Source organism: Pristis pectinata, chromosome 9 (assembly GCF_009764475.1).
Source record: "Pristis pectinata isolate sPriPec2 chromosome 9, sPriPec2.1.pri, whole genome shotgun sequence".
Lineage (NCBI taxonomy): Eukaryota > Metazoa > Chordata > Chondrichthyes > Rhinopristiformes > Pristidae > Pristis > Pristis pectinata.
The window spans coordinates 2203943-2225046 of NC_067413.1; the positions used below are offsets into that span (position 1 = coordinate 2203943).

The 21104-nt window shown below is 45.5% G+C and overlaps 1 protein-coding gene across 1 annotated transcript in view; it reads left to right on the plus strand.

The window, feature by feature from the left end:
• riok3 (RIO kinase 3 (yeast)) overlaps positions 1-14331 on the plus strand; it is a 39654-nt gene extending 25323 nt beyond the window's left edge. The window contains exons 12-13 of the mRNA XM_052023775.1: positions 6964-7071; positions 13559-14331. Coding sequence (XP_051879735.1) covers positions 6964-7071; positions 13559-13651 — 201 coding nt within the window. The 3' untranslated portion in view covers positions 13652-14331. The remainder of the gene's footprint in view (positions 1-6963; positions 7072-13558) is intronic.
• The last annotated feature ends 6773 nt before the right edge of the window (positions 14332-21104 follow it).

Genomic DNA, 21104 nt, shown 5'->3' on the forward strand with positions numbered 1-21104 from the left:
TCTCCACGTGTTCAGCTGTAGCTGATGATTGGAACCTCCCCATTCTGGGGCCATCCTTGTAAACTCTTCCTCGCTTAGTCTAATGCTTCTAGTGATTTGGTAATTGATTTATTATTGTCACATGTACTGAGATGAAGAGAAAAGCTTTTGCTTGTTTGCCATCCAGACAGATCATTCCATACATAAGTACATCAGGGTAGTACAAAAGGGAAATCATGTTGCAGTTACAGAGAGAGTGTAGTGCAGGTTGACAAAGTACAAAAGGGCCGTGACGAGGTAGATTGAAAGATCAGGAGTTCATCTCTATCATGTAAGAGATCAGTTCAAGGGTCTGATAACAGCGGGATAGAAGCTGTCCTTGAGCCTGGCGGTACGTGCTCTCAAGCTTTTATATCTTCTGATGGGAGGGAGAGAAGAGAGAATGTCTGGGGTGGGAGGGGTCCTTGATTATGTTGGCTGCTTTCCTGAGACAGTGGGAAGTGTAGACAGTTCATGGAAGGAAGGCTGGTTTCTGTGATGTGCTGAGCTGTGTTTACATCTTTCTGCAGTTTCTTGCGATGTCGGGCAGGGCAGTTGCCGTACCAAGCTGTGGTGTATCCAAATAGGATGCTTTCTATAAGTCATCTGTAAAAATTGGTGAGGGTCATCACAAGATCACAAGATAAGGGAGCAGAAGCAGGCCATTCGGCCCATCGAGTCTGCTCCAAGGAAAAGGGAAAAAGAAATGGGGTGGGAAAAAAAGAGAGAGAAAAAAAAACTATTCTAATCCCATTTGCCAGCCTTATCCCCATATCCCTTGATACCCTGACTATTTAGATATCTGTCTATCTCCTCCTTGAACACCCCCACTGATTTGGCCTCCACTGCTGTGCGTGGCAAGGAGTTCCACAATTTCACCACCCTCTGGGTAAAGAAACTTCTCCTCATCTCTGTCTTGAAACTGTACCCTCTAATTCTAAGATTGTGCCCTCTGGTCCTGGACACGCCCACCAAGGGAAACAGCCTAGCCACATCTACTCTATCCTTACCTGTCAACATTTTAAATGTCGCTACGAGGTCCCCTCTCATCCTTCTGTACTCCAGCGAGTACAGTCCAAGAGCCGACAAACGCTCATCATACTTAAGCCCTTTCATTCCCGGAATCATTCTCGTAAATCTCCTCTGAACCCTCTCCAACGTCAGCACATCCTTCCTAAGATGCGGGGCCCAAAACTGCGCACAGTATTCCAAATGAGGCCTCACTAGCGCCCCGTAGAGCCTCATCAACACTTCCTTACTTTTATACACTATACCTCTCGAGATGAATGCCAACATAGCATTCGCTTTCTTAACCACCGATCCAACCTGGTGGTTAACTTTTAAGGTATCTTGTATAAGTACCCCCAAGTCCCTTTGTACTACCGCACTATCAATCTTCTCTCCTTCTAGATAATAATCTACCCGCTTATTTCTACTTCCAAAGTGTACAACTGCACATTTCTCAACATTGAATCTCATCTGCCATTTTCTTGCCCATTCTCCTAAACTGTCTAGGTCCCTCTGCATTCTTTCTATTTCCTCTATGCTCCCTACTCCTCCACTTATCTTGGTGTCATCCGCAAACTTAGCCACACAACCATTTATTCCATCATCCAAATCATTGATGTACAAGGTAAAAAGGAGAGGCCCCAACACCGACCCTTGCGGCACACCACTAGTAACCGGTAACCAACCAGAACGAGATCCTTTTATTTCCACCCTTTGCTTCCTGCCAACCAGCCAATTCTCCACCCATTTTGCTACCCTGCCCATAATTCCATGACCTCTCATCTTATTAATCAGTCTCTTGTGAGGCACCTTATCAAAGGCCTTTTGAAAGTCTAAATACACAACATCTACCGCCTCTCCCTTATCCACCCTACCTGTGATTTCTTCAAAAAACTCCAATAGGTTGGTCAGACAGGACCTCCCCTTCACAAAACCATGTTGACTAGGTCCTATCTTGCCTTGCGCCTCTAGGTATTCGGTAACCTCCTCCTTGAGGATAGACTCCAATAATTTTCCCACCACTGACGTCAGACTAATAGGTCTGTAATTGCCTTTGTGCTGCCTCCCACCTTTCTTATATAACGGAACTACATTCGCTACCCTCCAGTCCTCCGGAACCATGCCAGAATCTATCGATTCCTGAAAAATAATCGCCAACGCCTCCGCTATCTCCACAGCCACCTCCTTCAGAACCCGGGGATGCACCTCATCCGGTCCGGGAGACTTATCAGCCTTAAGCCCCTTTAGTTTTCCAAGCACCTTCTCCCTATTAATCTCAATTGAACTCAGCTCCAATTCGTGAGACTCCTGACTAATGGGCACATTGCTTATGTCCTCCACGGTGAAGACCGATGCAAAATATTCATTCAATTCCCTTGCCATCTCACTATCATCCATTATAATACCTCCTGCACCGTTATCAATTGGTCCTATGTCAACCCGTGTCTCTCTTTTATTCCTTATGTATTTAAAAAAACTCTTAGAATCCTTCCGAATGTTGTCCGCCAGCTTCCTTTCGTAACTCATCTTTGCTTTCCTAATGACCTTCTTAGTTTCTCTCTGCAGATTTTTAAAATCGTTCCAATCTTCTGTTTTCCCACTAATTTTTGCTACTTTGTACGCCGCCCCTTTTGCTTTTATTTTATCCTTCACCTCCCTCGTTATCCACATCTGTGCCTTTTTTCCATTCAAAACCCTTTTTCTTGGAATATATCTGTCCTGCATTGTCCTTATTTCCTGTAGAAATTTCTTCCATTTTTCCTCTGCCGTCCCTCCAGCTAACTTACTCCTCCAATCAATTTGGGCCAACTCATCTCTCATACCTTTGTAATTTCCCTTATTCCACTGAAATATCGATACACCAGTTATCAGCTTCTCCTTCTCAAACTTGAAACTAAACTCAATCATATTGTGATCACTTGTTCCCAGTGGTTCCTTTACCTTTAGTTCCCTAATCACCTCGGGTTCACTACACAGCACCCAATCCAAAACAGCCGATCCCCTGGTGGGCTCCTCAATAAGTTGCTCCAGAAAAACATCCCTTAGACATTCCACAAACTCACTCTCCTGAGTACTACCGCCTTGCTGCATTTCCCAGTCCACCTTCATGTTAAAATCCCCCATAATTATCTTCACATTGTCACTCTGACACGCTTTTTCTATCTCAATCTGCAACTTATGGTCCACTTCCTGACTGCTGTTCGGGGGCCTATATATGACTGCTATTATTGTTCTTTTACCCTTGCTATTTCTCAGCTCCACCCATAAGGATTCCACCTCCTCTGACCCAATGTCCTTCCTTTCTATTGATTTTATATCGCTACTAACCATCATGGCCACACCTCCCCCTCTGCCTACCCTCCTATCCTTCCTATATACTGTATACCCCTTGACATTCAGTTCCCAATCACATCCATCATGAAGCCACGACTCAGTGATTGCAACGATGTCATATTTATTAACCTGTAGTTGTGCCACTAGGTCATCTACTTTATTCCTGATGCTACGTGCATTTAAATATAGTATGTTTAGACTGGTATCTGCTATTGATTTTATTGTACCTCTATTGATCAGCAGATTATCCTGACTTTCTACCTGTCCATCCTTCTTACTATCTTCGCTACCTACTATCTTAGACATGTTCGTGTAGACCTCATCCCCTATCCTAACATTCGGTATCCGAACATCCTCATCCCCGATCCTAACATTCTGTATCCTAACATCCGGATTTGTTGTACTTCTATTATTCAGTAAATTATCCTGACTTATCACCTGCCTGTCATTCTTGCCATCCTCAATGGATTCGTTTCTATACACTTTCTCCCTCACCTTAGCATCTTGTAACCTAGCATCCTGGTTACCATCCCCCTGCCAGATCAGTTTAAACCCTCCCCTACAACTAAATTAAACATTCCCGCCAGGATATTGGACCCTTTGGAGTTTAGATGCAACCCATCCTTAGCAAATAGGTCTTGCCTCCCCCAAAAAAGGTCCCAGGTATCCAAGAATCTGAAGCCCTGCCCCTTGCACCAGTCACTCAGCCACGCATTTAACTGCCAGAGCTTTCTATTCTTCCTGTCATTGATACGCGACACGGGTAGTAGTCCTGAGATTACTACCCTTGAGGTCCTACTTTTCAACCTTCTCCCTAATGCCTTGTATTCCTCCTTCAGGACCTCTTCTCTTTTCCTACCTACATCATTGGTACCTACATGTACCAAGATTTCTGGCTGCTCACCCTCCCCCCTCAGAATATTCTCGACACGGTCTGTGATATCCCGTACCCTGGCACCAGGGAGGCAACACACCATCCGAGACTCATTATCGCTATCGCAGAATCTCCTATCCGTACCCCTTACTATCGAATCCCCAATAACCACTGCATGTCTCTTCCTCTGCTGGACCACAGTATCAGACACGGTGCCAAGGTCCTGGCTGCTGAGGTCTTCCTCTATGAAGTCATCCTCTCCAACCGAATCTAAAATGAGATATCGGTTTTTGAGGGGGACTGCCACTGAGGTGCTGTCTACATAATCTTTATAACTCCTGTCTATCTCCTGCTCGCTCTCCCTAACCAACCGAAGGTCATCCAGCTGCTGCTCCAGACTCTCAATCCGTTCCTTGAGGAGCCGCATCTCGGTGCACTTTGCGCAGATGTAGTTATCAGGGAGTCTGGTCGTCTCCCAGGGGCCCCACATCTGACACTCCAAACACAACACTAATCCCAGATGCATACTGCTGAATATCACTGAGCTCAACACTAAACTAAACTAATAACTCACCCCTCTCTATAATCTCGCCTCTTTCCCAAGCCCGTTGAGCCAAAGCCCAACCCACTCTGCTCCCTCTCACTCCACTGCCCGCTCCGACGCTGCCCGCTAGATATGCTCGTCTGCTTTTTAAATCGCCCGCGCGCTTCCGGGTGACGTCACGCGCCTGCGCAGTCACTCGCCGCTGTCCCGAACGCTAGAAAGAGAAAAAAAACCTCGTTATTTTCCGGCAATCTCCGCTCTCTCGTCGCTGGAAAGAGACGTGCTAAATTTCCTTAGCCTTCTGACGAAGTAGAGGCACTGGTGAGCTTTGGTGTGGGGACCAAATCCAACAGACAGTACTCAGGTATTGGTTTATTATTGTCACTTGTACCGACATACAGTGAAAAACTTGTCTTGCATACCGATCGTACAGGTCAATTCATTACACAGTGCATTTGATGTAGTACAAAGTAAAACAATACAGAATGCAGAGTAAAGTGTCACAACTAGAGCACAGTGCAGGTAGACAGTAAGGTGCAAGGTTGTAATGAGGTAGATTGTGAGGTCAAGAGTCCACCTTATCGGACTAGGGAACCGTTCAATAGCCTTACCCAGGTTCTGTAGAAGTTTGACATAATTCCCTTGCTTTTGAATTCTATCCCATTAGAAATAAACTTGCAGAGCAGTAGAATATGAACTTATCACACTAATCTAAATGGAGCCCAGTGAAATCTGTCACTGTACAAATTCCTGGCATGTCAAAACATTATTAAATGTTGCCATCTGCTGTAACTTGCCCTCCTGCAGACTGTGTAATTGCAATGAAGCTGAAGATTCAACTCGGTTAAAATCCTAGCGACTGAATCCTTCCCACTTGCTTTCTCAAGATGCACGTTTCCAATGTCCCAGTGAGCTGATTGTTTCAAAGTCTCCACACGACTTCTCCCTCGTAATCTTCCCTGGTTCTCTGTCTTAGCTCAGTCCCTCTGCTGGAACTCTCCTCGTCCTCCTCTCTCTCCACCTATTGGCAGAAACCTTTCTGCCGTGTATAGTTCTCACCTGTCCCTTCCACCTTGGTCTCCTGCCTTGCTTCCATAAACACCTTCTGCAGTAGTTTTTGGTTTATCTCCTGGCATCTACCGTTGGCTGACACTGTAAATGCCAACAGTCTGACAGTTGGTGCTGGACTGGTGGATCTGCTGGACTATTGGATGTCATTCCTAAGGTCCCCGAACTGTTTTTTAAGATCTTGTACAGTGTAATAAACTTTCCAGTGAACCTGGTAAGTTTAAAGGGAGCTTGGAAAACGGGGCTTCCAGTGAGTTTAAAGGGAGCTCTGGAAACTGGCTCCTCCATGTGTTTCACGGAGCTCGGGAAACTGACACCAGTCAGTTTAAAGGGAATGAAGGAAAAGGAGCCCTCAGTGAGTTTAAGGGGAGTGTGGGAAGTAGGGCCTCGTTGAGTATAAAGGGAGCTTGGGGAAATGGGCACCAATGAGTTTAAGGGGAGCGTGGGGAACATCACCTGGGGAGCCAGATGCCAAATCATTGGGATTTCTAAATAATTGAAGAGTGGATTTTTGGAGTTTTACTGTAGTTCAGAGTGCAAAGGCTTTCTCCCTGGGGTCCAAGCCAATAGTTAACCCTCGCGTCAGTGGAACGGATTATCTGGCCTTTATCACATTGTTTGTGGGATCTTGCTGAGTGCACTTGAGACTGCCCTGTTTCCTACGGTGATTACGGGCAGGCACAGTAGTGTAGCGGTTAGCATAACACTATTTCAGCGTGAGCAACCTGGGTTCAACTCCCTCCGCTGTCTGTAAGGAGTTTTTATGTTCTCCCCGTGTCTATGTGGGTTTCCTCTGGGTGCTCTGGTTTCCTCCCACATTCCAAAGATGTACGGGTTAGGAAGTTGTGGGCGTGCTATGTTGGCTCTGGAAGCATGGCGGCACTTGCGGGCTGCCCCCAGAACACTCTATGCGAAAGATGCATTTCACTGTGTATTTTGATGTACATGTGACTAATAAAGACATCTTATCTTGCATTTCAAAAGCTCTGAGGCACCAGAGAATTTTGGGATCTTTTCGCCTCTCTGCCTTGTGCTTCAAGTTAAAGGTGTGGGGTTATGTGGTTTCTGCTGGCCTGTCTGTGTATCACAGTGCTTTATGCTGCCCTCCTTATTGCAGTTCTTCCAGAAGGTGGGAGTTGCAGATGCGATGGGTGAACGGGACCTGTTCAATGCTGTCTCTGGTCTGGACATTACCGCCAATAATGAAGTGGACTTCCTTGCTGAGGTATAACCATATGTGGTAAAATATAGAGTGCTATAACTTCTTGGGCTGTTTAACCCTGTACAAATTCTATACAAGTTTACAAAGTGAGCACTAACAGTGACTTTATTTGATAAACCAGCTTAAACTATGTTTCCTATTAATCCCCTGCAGTGAGGGGAGACATGAAGCTACTTGCTAGTTTGATTTCTGCAGAGTAAAACTTATTTTCTTGAAGATTATTTCTCTACTGGTGTTTGCAGAACTGAAAATGTTGCCTGGTGGTTAAACTTCCCTAAATATTCTCCTTTTTAAGAACTTTTATCAGTTAAAGAACAGACATTTAGTTACGAAAACATTATTATATTTTAAAAACTGGGAGAAAATCTCTCTGACGCCCACTGCCAACAGTTTCATCTTAATGCATGAAGGAATTTCAAGGATTGGCCCTACTTGGGATGTAAGGTCACCCTTGTCTGGGGTGATCCCAGTTTCGAAGTGGTCAAGGTTTTTTTTAAAGAGGAACATGCCGCTGTTTGGGTGAAATGTCAGAGCCACAGATTCCCGTGGAAACATCCAAGGGAAGTGGGGAACAGGAAACTGTCCAAATTACAGTGAGAATTCTTCCTGTTTTTTTAAATACTGAGATGGGTGAAAACCTCGTTGGCAGCACGTGTCTGAGCACAGGCTTCTGGCTTCAAGGTCATTCCAGAGACTTGTGCACTAGATCCAGACCCACACTGCCAGTGTAGCTCTGAGGAGGATGAGATGTTAAACTGATGCACTCTGGGTTGGTGGACATAAAAATGTACCATTTTGAAGATGGATGGGTGAATTCTTGCCAGCATTGTCCAGTATTTATCTCCTGCCCATGTGCTGTGTTGTGGAACAAGTGAGTCACTTGCACAATCCATTCTCAATTCAAAAAGAAACATTTCTTTGATCAATCTGTCACTTTTAGGAAGAGAGGCCTGTTCACCTCACTGCTGTGATCCACACTCCCTGATGTGTATGAAGCACATTTTTTTTCAAGTTCAAGTTTATTGTCATGGGCATACATATCCAGGGTATAAATGCCATGAAAGTCAGTTCTTTGCGGCAACAGCATGGTATATTACAAACATGACAAACCTAAATTACATCAATTTAAATTAACATAAATTATACATAACCCACAGTGCAAGCTAAGGGAAATGTAGACCGAGGCAGTGTTAGGGTTTTTCAGGTGGGTTCAAGAACCTGATGGTGGTGGGGAAGAAGCTGTTGTTGAACCTTGAGGTGTGGGTCTTCAGGCTCCTGTACCTCCTGCCTCATGGCAGCATCGAGACGAGGGCACGGCCCGGATGGTGGGGGTCCCTGATGACGGTTGTTGCCTTCCTGAGACATCACCTCTTGTAGATGTCCTTGATGGTGGGGAGCGCTGTACTTGTGATGGAACTGGCCGAGTCCACCACCCTGTTGCCTCTTGTGTTCCCGTCCATTGGAGTTCCAGTTTTTACACATTTAAACACCTAAAGGGCAGTTATCTTGACCAATCCAAGACGAGAAGATGCACGGTCAGTTGCTCCCGACAACACCATCCGTCTGCCCACGTTTGGTGGGCTCATACCTAAAGTATCTCTGTTCCCTTAAGGCCTTGCCTATCATGGTGATGTTGCTCTCTGCAGGCCTGTCATCTCCAGTAACCACATTGATCACAGCTTTCTGACGTCTCTTATCTTGGGTTCTGCATTCAATGACCTCACTTGTTCATTTAACCCTTGGTGCGCAAGTTAACATTGACTAAAATGGAAAAAATGCAGGAAAAGCTGGAAACGCTCAGCTGCTCAGGCCGCATCTGGGGAAGAGAAACAGTTAATGTTTCAGGTCGAAGATCCTTCAAGCTGGTTAAGCTGCAGGGAGGGTGGGGGAGGAGGGTGTCTCTGCTAGGGTATAATCAGTGACCATGGGGATAAACTGTAACCACGGTTATCTGGTCAGCGAATGAATGAGAGCAGTTAGAGAGTGAGAACATAGGCACTAAATAAATGGTATCGGCCACAGTGAAGAGGGTTATCAAACATTGCAGGGGGATCTTGATCAGCTTGGTAAGTGGGCCGAGGAATGGCAAATGGAGTTGCATTTTGGGGAAGACAAATGAGGGTGAGACTCTTGCAGTGAATGGCAGGGCCCTGGAGAGTGTTGTAGAACAGAGGGACCTTTGAAGTTCAGGTCCATGGTTCCCTGAAGTTGGAGTCACAGGTAGACAGGTGGGGAAGAAGACTTTTGGCACGCTGGCCTTCATTAGGGCATTGAGTATAGAAGTTGGGAGGCTATGGTGTGGTTGTACAAGCTGTTGGTGGGGCCACACTTGGAGTATTGTGGTCAGGTTTAGTCACCCTGCTGTAGGATAGATGTTATCAAACTGGAAAGAGTGTGGAAAAGTTTTAGAAGGATGTTGCCAAGATTGGAGGGACTGAGTTATAAAGAGAGGGTGGATAGGATGGGACGGTTTTCCTTGGAGCGTAGGAGACTGAGAGGTGATCCTATTAGAGGTGTATAAGATCATAAGGGGCATAGGGTGAATGCAATCAGTCTTTTTCCCAGGGTTGAGGAATCAAGAGGGCATAGGTTTAGGGTGAGAGGGGAAAGATTTATTTGGAACTTGAGGGGAAGCTTTATTTACACACAGGGTTGTATGTATATGGAATGAGCTGCCAGAGGAAGTGATTGAGGCAGGTACAATAATTTTAAAAGACACGTGGACAGGTACACAGGTAGGGGAGGGATATGGGCCAAACACAGACAAATGGGACTAGCTTGGATGGACATCTTGATCAGCATGGACCAGTTGGGCCAAAGGGCCTGTTTCCGTGCTGTGTGACTATTGACTCTGTGGAATGTAGGTGTGTGTGAAATGCAGAGACTGGTCAGGCTGGGCACGTCCTCCACTTCCAGAGGGGGGAGATGAAGAGGTTGGGGGGGGGGGGGGGGGGGGGGGGAACGTGGAAACAGACTGAGCCAATATCACAGATCAGCGGCTGACAGACAGATGTCAATAACCTGAACATGGAGTCCGGAAGGCTGCAATGTGGCCAGGCAGAAGACGAGGTGCTGTTCCTCAAACTAGTGTTGGCCCTCATTGTGACAGTGCAGGAGGCCACAGACCAACCAGTCAGAGTGGGATGGGGAATTAAAACAGCAGAGGTGAAAGCAGGTGTGTTGCATCACAAGGGAAAGTTCCGTAAGATGGGTGGTTGTTGGGAACGGAAGAGTGGAGCAGGGACATGGTCCCTGCAAGATGCTGGAAGAGGAGGAGAGGGGAGATGTGTCTGCTGGTGGAACTTGTTGGGAATGATCTGTTGAACGTAGAGGCTGGCGTAGTGCAAGAGGGGAGGTCTTGTTGCTCTGTTCCAGAGGAGAGGGGTTGAGAGCAGAGGTGTGGCAAATGGATGAGATGCGGTCAAGGGCTCGGTTAACGATGGGAGAGGGGAAGCTGAGGTTCAGGGAGAAGGAAGACATTGAGAGGCACCTGTATGGAAAGTCTTCTCATAGGAGCAACTGAGACAGAGGAACTCAGAGTGGAATAATCCTGGCACAAGGCAGGGTTGCCTAAGCCTGACAGTTTTTCCCAGCTGAGCAAGTACAGCAGCAGTGACCACTTCACCAGCATCAGAGAACTTGGAAAAGTTATTGTGTCCATGCTGGTGGGAAAAGAGCAAGCTGGCTTAACCCCAACCTCCAGCACTGGGTCGGTAGCCCTGCAGATCGTCCACATCCAGTGCTGTTTAAACATGAGGAGGGGTTTCTGCCTCTCCCCCCAGCGAGTTCCGGACGCCCCACCCCGGTTCAAAACTTTCTCATCTTCTACCAGTTCTTTAAAACTAGGCACCCTGACTTGTAATCCATCTGCCCAGGATGCCCAATGCTTTGGAAGGCCCCGGGCCTGTCCAAATGCTTACAAAAGCACAGAACACTGAGAGCACGGGAGGCGGCAGTTTGGCCCACTGTGTCTGTGCTCCCTCTCTACCGGAGGAACTCGCTGGATCATCCCGGCACTTTTTCCCTGCCCTCGCAGATTTTTCCTCCTCGAAGACCACAGCGGAACCGGCGCCCACCACCCCTTCAGGACACACATTCCAGATTCTGATCAGAGGCTGCGGAAAATGTCTCCTCCTGTAGCTCTTCATTCTCTTCCCTTTTTGTTCTCCACCTGGGTGTCCTCGGCTCCTCCACCAACAGGAGCAGCCTCCTTCACCCACTGTCCAGTCCCTCATCGCCTTGTATACTTCTATCAAATTTCCTCTCCGCGTTCTCTAATGAAAACCTCCCAGCTCCTCCACTCTTGTAACTGCCCCCGTCCCTTCGGGGACCGTGTCTGTAAATCTTTCCTGGACCTCCGTCCTGTCTTTGCCTCCTTCCTATCGTGTAGTGATTGGAAATGAACACAATACTCCAGCTGAGGGGGAACCAGTGTTTATAAAGGTCCAGCGTTTGTATTCTCTGCATCTGTTGATAAAGCCTAGAACTATGTCAGCCTGCCCGCTACATTCAATGACTTGTGTACCCATATCTCCTCCTGCACCCCGTTTAGAATGGTAGTCTGCATTCTACATTGCCTTCCTTCATTCTTCCTACCAAATGGCATCTTCCTCCTCATAAAGCTTCATCTGCAATACCTTTTAATCCTACTGAAATCTATCATTATTTTCTCAACATGGCCGAGTTGTATATCCTCTGGAAATTTAGAAATTGTGGCTTGTGCCCTGAATTTGAGTTAGTTAATATAGAACCACAAAAGCAATGGTGCCACCGCCAGTTCCTGGGGAACAGAGCTATTCACATTCCTCAAGTCCAAAAAGCAACCATTCACCACAACCCTCTGTTGCCTGATACTTGGCCAAACCTTGCATTCATGCTATTAATGCCTTGTGCTTCAATTTTACCCATAAGCCTGTTATGTGGCATTTTATCAAAACCTTTTTGGAAGTGCAAATTCACCACATCAACAGCGTTGCTCCCATTAATTCTACCTGTTACTGTGTTGAAATATTCTATCAAATTGGTTAATTGTGATTTGCCCTCAACATTGGTATTGGTTTATTATTGTCACTTGTACCGAGGTACAGTGAAAAACTTGTCTTGCATACCAATCGTACAGGTCAATTCATTACACAGTGCAGTTACATTGAGTTAGTACAGAGTGCATTGATGTAGTACAGGTAAAAACAATAACAGTACAGAGTAAAGTGTCACAGCTACAGAGAAAGTGCAGTGCAATAAGGTGCAAGGTCACAACAAGGTAGATCGTGAGGTCAGAGTCCATCTCATTGTATAAGGGAACCGTTCAATAGTCTTATCACAGTGGGGCAGAAGCTGTCCTTAAGTTTGGTGGTACGTGCCCTCAGGCTCCTGTATCTTCTACCGGATGGAAGAGGAGAGAAGAGAGAATGTTCCGGGTGGGTGGGGTCTTTGATTATGCTGGCTGCTACACCAAGACAATGAGAGGTAAAGACAGAGTCCAAGGAAGGGAGGCTGGTGTCCGTGATGCGCTGGGGTGTGTCCACAACTCTCTGTAGTTTCTTGCGGTCCTGGCTTGCCTTGATCTGTTTCCTTCCAGGTAACTTTTTATCCTGCCTGAGATCAGTGTTTCTAGAAGCTTTCCCCACCACTGACATTAAACTGACTGGATGTATCCTTGCTCTCTTTGTGGGACACAGTCCAGTCCTCTGGCACCATACCTGTATCCAAAGACGTCTGGAAACTTGTAGTCAATGCTTCCATGATTTCCTCCAGTAATTCCCTCAAAATCTTGGATGCATCCTGTCCAGCTGACTTCCCTATTTTGAGCCAATGTTTCTAGTACCTCCATGCCATCATTTTTAACGTATCCAGTATATCAGCTACCTCATTGATGCTTGCTTTTCTGTAGAAGACAGATGCAACCTACTCATTTAGTGGTTCAGTGCAAGTGTTCAGAGTTCGGAACAGTTTTGATAGAATAAATAAGAAAAAATCTATTGGTATCTACTGGTAGGAGGATCACAGTTAATAAATTGGGGTTCCTGATTGAAGTTTATAAAATTGAGAGGCATAGATAAAACAGCTTGTATCCTTATCCCAGGGTAGAAATGTCCAGTACCAGAGGGCATGAATTTAAGGTGGGAGGGGATGTTTAAAGGAGAGAGTAGTGGGTGCCTGGAATTCACTGCCGGGGGCGGTGGTGGAGGGTTTAAGAGGTTTTTAGATAGGCGCATGGATGTGCAGAGAATGGAGGGATGTGGACCGTATGCAGGCAGAAGGGATTAGGTGTCATTAGCTTAATTAGTTCGGCACAGCATCGTGGGCCGAAGGGCCTGTTCCTGCGCTGTACTGTTCTATGATAACCCTTTAGTACTGTGGTCACCTGGTAACTGATATTGTATGACTGGGTTTTGGAAGCTAAACAAGTCTCTATTGAAGACAACTGCAATAAGTTTAGCTCACTGTCTTTGCTTCAAAATGAAGTACTTGTGTTGTGATTTATCCGTAGATCGAAGCTTTGGAAAAAATAAATGAAGATCACGTCCAACAGCATGGGAAACATGCAGATTTCGAGTCTGATGAAAGCCCGGTTGATGATTAAAGGAGGAATGAATTTTTAAATATTTTACTTAGCTGGCTTTTCGCGAGAGGGAAGGGTAACCTGGCAAACTGGGATTCGACTGAGCCAGAATTGCAATTTAATCTGGATTAAAATTAAAACGAGCATCAGTAGATTTGTGTGCCCAATATTTATTATGACAGAAACCAGACAAGTGTGGTGATGCTGGAATCCGAAGTTCCTGCTTTATCTGCACTGTTCACTAAGTTGATTTCTGTGCAACAACTAAATGCTTTGAAGTTTTAACAAAAGTAAATGTAACCACAGGGGTGACCTGCTGCCCAGCGCAGGATTGAAATGGTGTCGGAGTCAAGCCTATGGTCACTGCCTGATTCTGTGAGAAGGTGGTTCTGCCTTTTACCATTTGACACGTTCATCAGTAACCTGAGTCCCTCTAAAACTGATGTCCTCACATCACTGCAAATTCTAGTGGTGGCAAAATGTAATTTAAAGCATAAAAAGATAATATGGCTTTTACTTTATTTTTGAAATGTTTAAACTACTACTCTCAATCCTGTTAATTGTAATGGATTACAAAGCAGCTGGTAGGTTGGAGTGACTGTAACTCAGCGCAAGTTATTTAAGAATGCTTAATTGTTAGTTGTCAAAAGATCATTCACAAATCTAAAAGATATTAAAAATGTCAGATGCTTGGGATCAAATGGAGCACTTCTCATTTTGTGTTTACAAGTAGATTAGAAAAAAATTTCAGAGCTAAATGAATTTAAGAGTATTTTAAATGTAAAATGATGCCTGATCTACATTAGTACTTGGATTAAGAATAGAAAATGCTGGAAAATAACTCAGCAGGTCAGGTCAAAATCTGTGCTAGAAGGACCGGTTTAACATTTCAGGTTGAAGACTTTCCCAGTTGTGATGAAGGGTTGTTCTCTTTGAGTGGAAATGTTAAACTTTCCTTTTCCACAGATGCTGCCTGACTTGCAGAGCATGGTGATCATTTTCCGATGTTTCAGATTTCCAGAGGCTGTAGTTTTCTGATTAGCAGTGGTGTTGCACACCTTAAATCAGTCTGTTAGAATATCGGAGGACCAGAATGTACCAGCTTGGCCTGTCACCGAGTGGAGTTGGTGAACAGCCTTTCCCGTCAAATGTTTAAAACTGACGGCCATCATTCTCATTTGTCAATGTGCCAGACTCACTTTTTGTATATAAAAAAAAATCCTGAGCAAAACAAAACCTCACTGGTATAGGGACACGAGGCAGATGGGGGAGAGGAGAGTGGGAATAGTGCCGAAGCAGGGAGGTATCACTGGTATAGAACTGGGCAGTTCTTTGGCTGCTGTTCAACTGCACTTTACTCTAAAACCATCCTTTTCAAAAATTTGTCCAATTTCAATTTAAAACTTTGCATTGAAGCCTTTCCAACACCCTCTCAGCCAATGCGATCCCGTTTCTAAGATTTGAGATGCAACAGATAGGGCGGCACGGTAGTGTAGCGGTTAGCACAACACTATTACAGCGCCAGCGACCCGGGTTCAATTCCGGCCACTGTATGTAAGGAGTTTGTACGTTCTCCCCGTGTCTGCGTGGGTTTCCTCCGGGTGCTCCGGTTTCCTCCCACATTCCAAAGACGTACGGGTTAGGAAGTTGTGGGTGTGCTATGTTGGCGCTGGAGACGTGGCAACACTTGTGGGCTGCCCCCCGAACACTCCAGAACGCAAAAAGACACGTCACTGTGTGTTTCGATGTACATGTGACTAATTAATAAATATCTTATGTTAACTAGCAAGTTAATATTTCCCTTGACAACTTTGGTTACTAAAGGAATTGTAGGGAACTTCACATCCAGCTTTCTTGGCATTAATCGTATTTGGGAGCTCTCTACTGTCTGGTAAATTGACTATTGATCAACATGTGATGCCTCTTACTGTGATGTACAACTTTCTCAGCAGGTCAGGCAGCATCTGTGGAAAGAGAAACAGAGTAAACATTTTGGGTTCCTTCATTAGACCTGAAATGTCTTTGACTTAAAACGTTAACTCTTTTTCCACAGATCCTATCTGACCTGCTAAGTGTTTATTGCATTTTCTGCTTTTATTTCATAATTATCGCTTTAAGTGGTCTGTTCATGAAAGGATTCCTGAATACACAGATTAAAAAAAAATTAGATTTTACAAGGTGAAACACTCAGACCAACTGAATTGAACTAAATTAAAATTCAGTATAATATCCTACCTTCCTTAAATGAGATCTATTCTTGTGTGTAGATAGTTTTTTTAAAATAAATTTCCCTAATGGATATCTGACAAAAATAATTGAGCTTATGGCACAAGTTGTACAAACCCTTTCCAGCCGAGCAGATGAGAGCCGGGGAGAGCTGAGCACGTTTGGGTTTGGTCCGAGGAGATGAGGAGAGTGTTGAGTGTTCACCCTCAAATCCAGATCTGCCAGCCCATTGGTTGCACTGTCCATCCACTGGTTCCTATAGGTTCCCAGTCTGATGGAGCCTGGAAACCTGGAATGAAGCAGGGTGGCCACTCAGTCCATTGTGCTCGTGCTGCCTCTTTGGTCCCGATCTGCTCTGCCTGTATCCTTAAATGTGTTTGTGCAAGTATTTCACCAGTTCCCTTTGAAAGTTAGTGGTGAATCTACTTCTGCTCTTTCACTGCATGATGAATGTCACAGGGTTGTACAGCACAGAAACGGGCCTTTTGGCCCAACTCGTCAATGCCGACCATGTTGTCCACCTGAGCTGCTCCCATTTGGCTGATATCCCTCTAAACCTTTCCTTGCCATGTACCTGTCTAAATGTCTTTTTAAATGTTTTCATTGTACCTACCGCTAGCACTTCCTCTGACAGCTCGTTCCATATACCCACCACCCTCTGTGTGGGGAAAACTTGCTCCTCAGGTCCCTTTTTAAATCTTTCCCACCCCCTCCACCTTAGAGCTGTGGCCCCTAGTTTTAGACTCCCCTACCCTGGGGAAAAGACTGACCATTCAACTTATCTAAGCCCCTCATTATTTTATTCCTTTTGTCAATTCCTTTCTCCTCTGGGTTCTTTTTCTCGTTTAAACAATTTAAAGTTGAGCCACGTGATATTAGATCAAAAGCTTGGTTAATGAGGAAGGCTTTAACTGTTTCACAGGAAAGAAGAGGTAGAGAAGTTGGAGCTAAATTCTGCGTTCTCTGATTACCGACCTTCCTGTCAGCAGAAACAGTTTCTCCTTTACCCCATCAGAACTCTTCCTGATTTTGAACACTTCCACTCAGTCATCCCTTGATCTTTTCTGAAGTTTGGCATATATTTCCCCCCCAGTTTCTCCTTGTAACTGAAGTCAGCTGAGTACGTCGACACTTCTGCTAAACCTTCTCTCCCCTCTCTGCACCCCTTTTAATTCTCCCTGAAGTGTGGGGCTCGGAATTGGATTGGTCCAACTTGGGCCCAATGATTTATAAAGCGTTCAGCAGAACCTCCACTGCTTTCTGTTTTGTGTTCCATTAATAAACGTCAGGATTCCATCTACATTTTAAAAAAATTTGTTTTGCCATCTTCAAACATTGGATAATTACTTTGGCACCACGTCATGCTGCCTCAGTTCATTGCTAATATTACTGTTTCAGTCCTTCATTTCTCCCTTTCTCCTCATCTTCCTGTCATCTCAATCCCTCTCTCTTTTTCATCCCCTGCTATCTCTCCCCAGAAGACTCTCGTGTCTTGGCTCTCTTGGAAGGGGAAGTAGCAGATGGTTCTTGTCAAGCTCGAGTTTATTGCCATCTGCACAGGTCCATGTGTGCACAGGTACAATGAAAAACACAAGCAGCATCACAGGAACAGAGCATCATGTAAGCAGCATTCACAAGAAAAACATAAATTATACACAATTTTTACAAGAAAGAACACAATTAGAACAATCCATTTTAGTGCAAAGTGGTCATAGTGTTGCTGAACTGTAGTGATTAGGGTTTTACAAGCCTATTCTGCTGTTCAGTGTGATCATGGCTGACCTGTGACCAACTCCTAACAACTTCCCCTGGCCTCAATATCTTGGGGAGAAAGTCTGCTAATCAAGGATTTAATGTAGAGTCCACAGCACAGAAACAGGCCCTTTGGCCCATCTAGTCCATGCTGACCTGATCTATCTAGTCCCATCTACCTACACCCGGACCATATCCCTCCAAACCCCTCCTATCCATGTACCTATCCAAATCTCTCTTAAATGTTACAGTTGAACCTGCATCCACCACTTCAGCTGGCAGCTCATTCAACACTTGCACTGTAAATATTTCACCTTTCACCCTAAACCTATGTACTCTAGGTCTAGTCTCACCCAACCTTAGGGTGAATGTATGCAGGCTTTTTCCCCTATCTTTACCCCTTATAATTTTATATACCTCAATAAGATCTCCCCTCATTCTCCTGTGCTCCAGGGAATAATGTCCTAAGCTGTTTAACCTTTCTCTATAACTCAGGTTCTCAAGTCCCAGCAACATCTGTGTAAATTTTTCCTGCACTCTTTCAAGCTTATTGACATCTTCCCTGTAGGCGGGTGACCAGAACTGCACACAACACTCTAAACTCAGCCTCACCAACGTCTTATACAACTTCAACATAACATCCAACTTCTGTACTCGGTGCCCTGATTTATGAAGGCCAATGTGCCAAAAGTTCTCCTTACGACCCTATCTACCTGTGACACCACTTTCAAGGAATTATGGATCTGTGTTCCCAAGTCCCTTTATTCTACCGCACACCTCAGCCCTACCGGTCACTGTGTAAGTCTTACCCTGGTTTGTCCTCCCAAAGTGCATCACCTCACACTTGTCTGCATTAAATTCCATCTGCCATTTTTCAGCCCAATTTCCCAGCTGGTCCAGATCACTTTGCAAGCTTTGACAGTCTTCCTCACTGTCCACTACATCCCAAACAACAGACCCAGCACCGATCCCTGCGGCACACCACAAGTCACAGGCCTCCAGTCAGAGAGACAACCATCTACTGCCACTCTCTGGCTTCTCCCTTGAAGCCAATGTTGAATCCAATTGGCTACTTCATCCTAAATGCCAAGTGACTTAACCTTCTGGACCAGCCTCCCATGTGGGACTTTGTCAGAGGCCTTGGTAAAGTCCACATAGACAATGTCCACCATTTCCCTCATCCACCTTCTTGGTGTAACCTCCTCAAAGAACTCTATAAGATTGGTTAGACGTGACCTACCCCGCACAAAGCCATGTTGACTATCCCTAATCAGGCCTTGTCTATCCAAGTACTTATATGTCCTGTCCCCTAGAATGCCTTCCATTAATTTACCCACAACTGACGTCAGGCCCACCGGCCTATAATTTCCCGGTTTTATTCTGAGAACCTTTCTTGAACGAATGAGAAGGTATTTTTCAGTTACCATGGCCTGTGACACTGTACCAATTGACTGCCTGTGGGGGGAAGCACCTTCCCTTTAAAACAGAGCAGAAGTGCTGAGTGGAGTTAGTTAAAGGAACAGTAATTCTGTTTCCTTGTGTCAAAGCAACTGACCAAAGCTTCTCTGTCTCCCCATTGCACCCGCCACAGGCCCTGGGACCAACCTTTGTTCCAGAGGATGTGAATGCAGATCAATGACTGAAGCCACTTTTTCCCCAGTGTGCACTCTCTGGCCAGCCTCGAATCACTGGTGACCCACCGTTCCCGACGTGCATGGTTCTCCTCTCTTGGAACACTCCTTTGTCTGATCTGCCAGAACACTTCCGTTTAATTAAAATGTTGGATCTCATTTTTCCTCGTGGCACAGAAGTGTGACTTATTATTGGCCTGTGCAACCCATTGAATCTGTACCAGCTCTCCCATTGATCCCATTCTCCCACATTAGCCCTGGTGACTATTTTCTCCCACAATCCCCTGCCCTGGGCTATTGATCAGAACTCATGTTCAAATCCTGCTGTGGCAATGGCCATGCAAGTAGACAGGGTGGTAAAGAAAGTGTACGGCATGCTTGCCTTCATCAGTTGGGGCACTGAGTATAAGAGTCAGTACTGCAGCTGTATAAACTTTGGTCAGGCTGCACTTGGAGTATTGTGTGCAGTTCTGGTCGCCCCATTGCAGGAAGGATGTGGAGGCTTTGGAGAGGGTGCAGAAGAGGTTCACCAGGATGCTGCCTGGATTAGAGGGTATGATCTATAAGGAGAGGTTGGACAAACTTGGGTTGTTTTCTCTGGAGTGTCAGAGGCTGAGGGGAGACCTGATAGAGGTTTATAAAATTATGAGAGGCACAGATAGGGTAGACAGTCGGAATCGTTTTTCCAGGGTGGAAATGTCAGATACTAATGGACATGCATTTAAAGTGAGAGGGGGAAAGTTTAAAGGAGATGTGTGAGGCAAGTTTTTTTACACAGAGAGCGGTGGGTGCGTGGAACGGGCTGCTAGGGCTGGGGGTGGAAGCAGGTATGATAGCAGTGTTTGTTAGACAGACACATGAATATGGAGGGATGTGGATCATGTGCAGGCATAAGGGATTTAATTTAATTTGGCATCATGTTTAGCACAGACAGTGTGGGCCGAAGGGCCTGTCCCTGTGCTGTACTGTTCTATGTGCTCACAATATGCCTGGTACCACCTTAGTGTCCAGACCCACCTACCAGAGTGAGAGGTTGTTGGCACCGTTTGGGGCTTGGACATTTTTCTGGATAACTGTCACCAGGGCCCAGGAGACCACAGCTGGATATGTTTGGGGAGGGTGGGGGGAACCTCCACGTTCATTTAAGGGCATTCCTTAGCTCTCTACACTCAATGGTGTGCCTTTAAAATGTGGAGATTGGATGCCAGGTTACCCCCAGTACAACGATTCTGCAGTGGAGCTCCCACAGTGTAATGTTGACCAACATGTTTTTGTGATGTTGTGAGGGGTCAGTATTCCCACAACATCAGGGAGAACTCACACATTGTGACGTGGGATCCTTGGTGTCCACCTGAGAGAGGAGTCAAGAGCCTGGGAAACATGCCGTCTGACTAATGCAGCTCCAGTAGGCAGCAGGACTCTGCTCTCCAGCTCTCCTCTTTGGTTAATCCTCTCGTTCAGGAATCAGTCTGGTGAATCTACACTGCACTGTCTCCAAGGCAGGTGATCCCCACATTAAGGGGATTTGCATTCCCAAAAAAAACATCGTATCGCAATTTTCTGTAAGGCAAAGTCACATCAGCTGTGTCTGTGTCAAGAAATGAGATTTGAAAAAAATTAAAAATGACACACAAATTCCATGAGAGTGAATTTTCATTTCATAGCTCAGATTTTTGGTCGTAATCTGTGAACTCTGTAAGAGCGAATTTCTGTTATCAGAACTGCTGTAACCAGGGTGGTCACCTGTATCCTCCTCTTGAGGAGATCAAAACTGCAGAGACCAGAGATCTCACCAAAGCCTATGCAATCTAATCTCAGCACATCACAGAAACCAGCCTCCCCTCCATGGACACTGTCTACAGCCA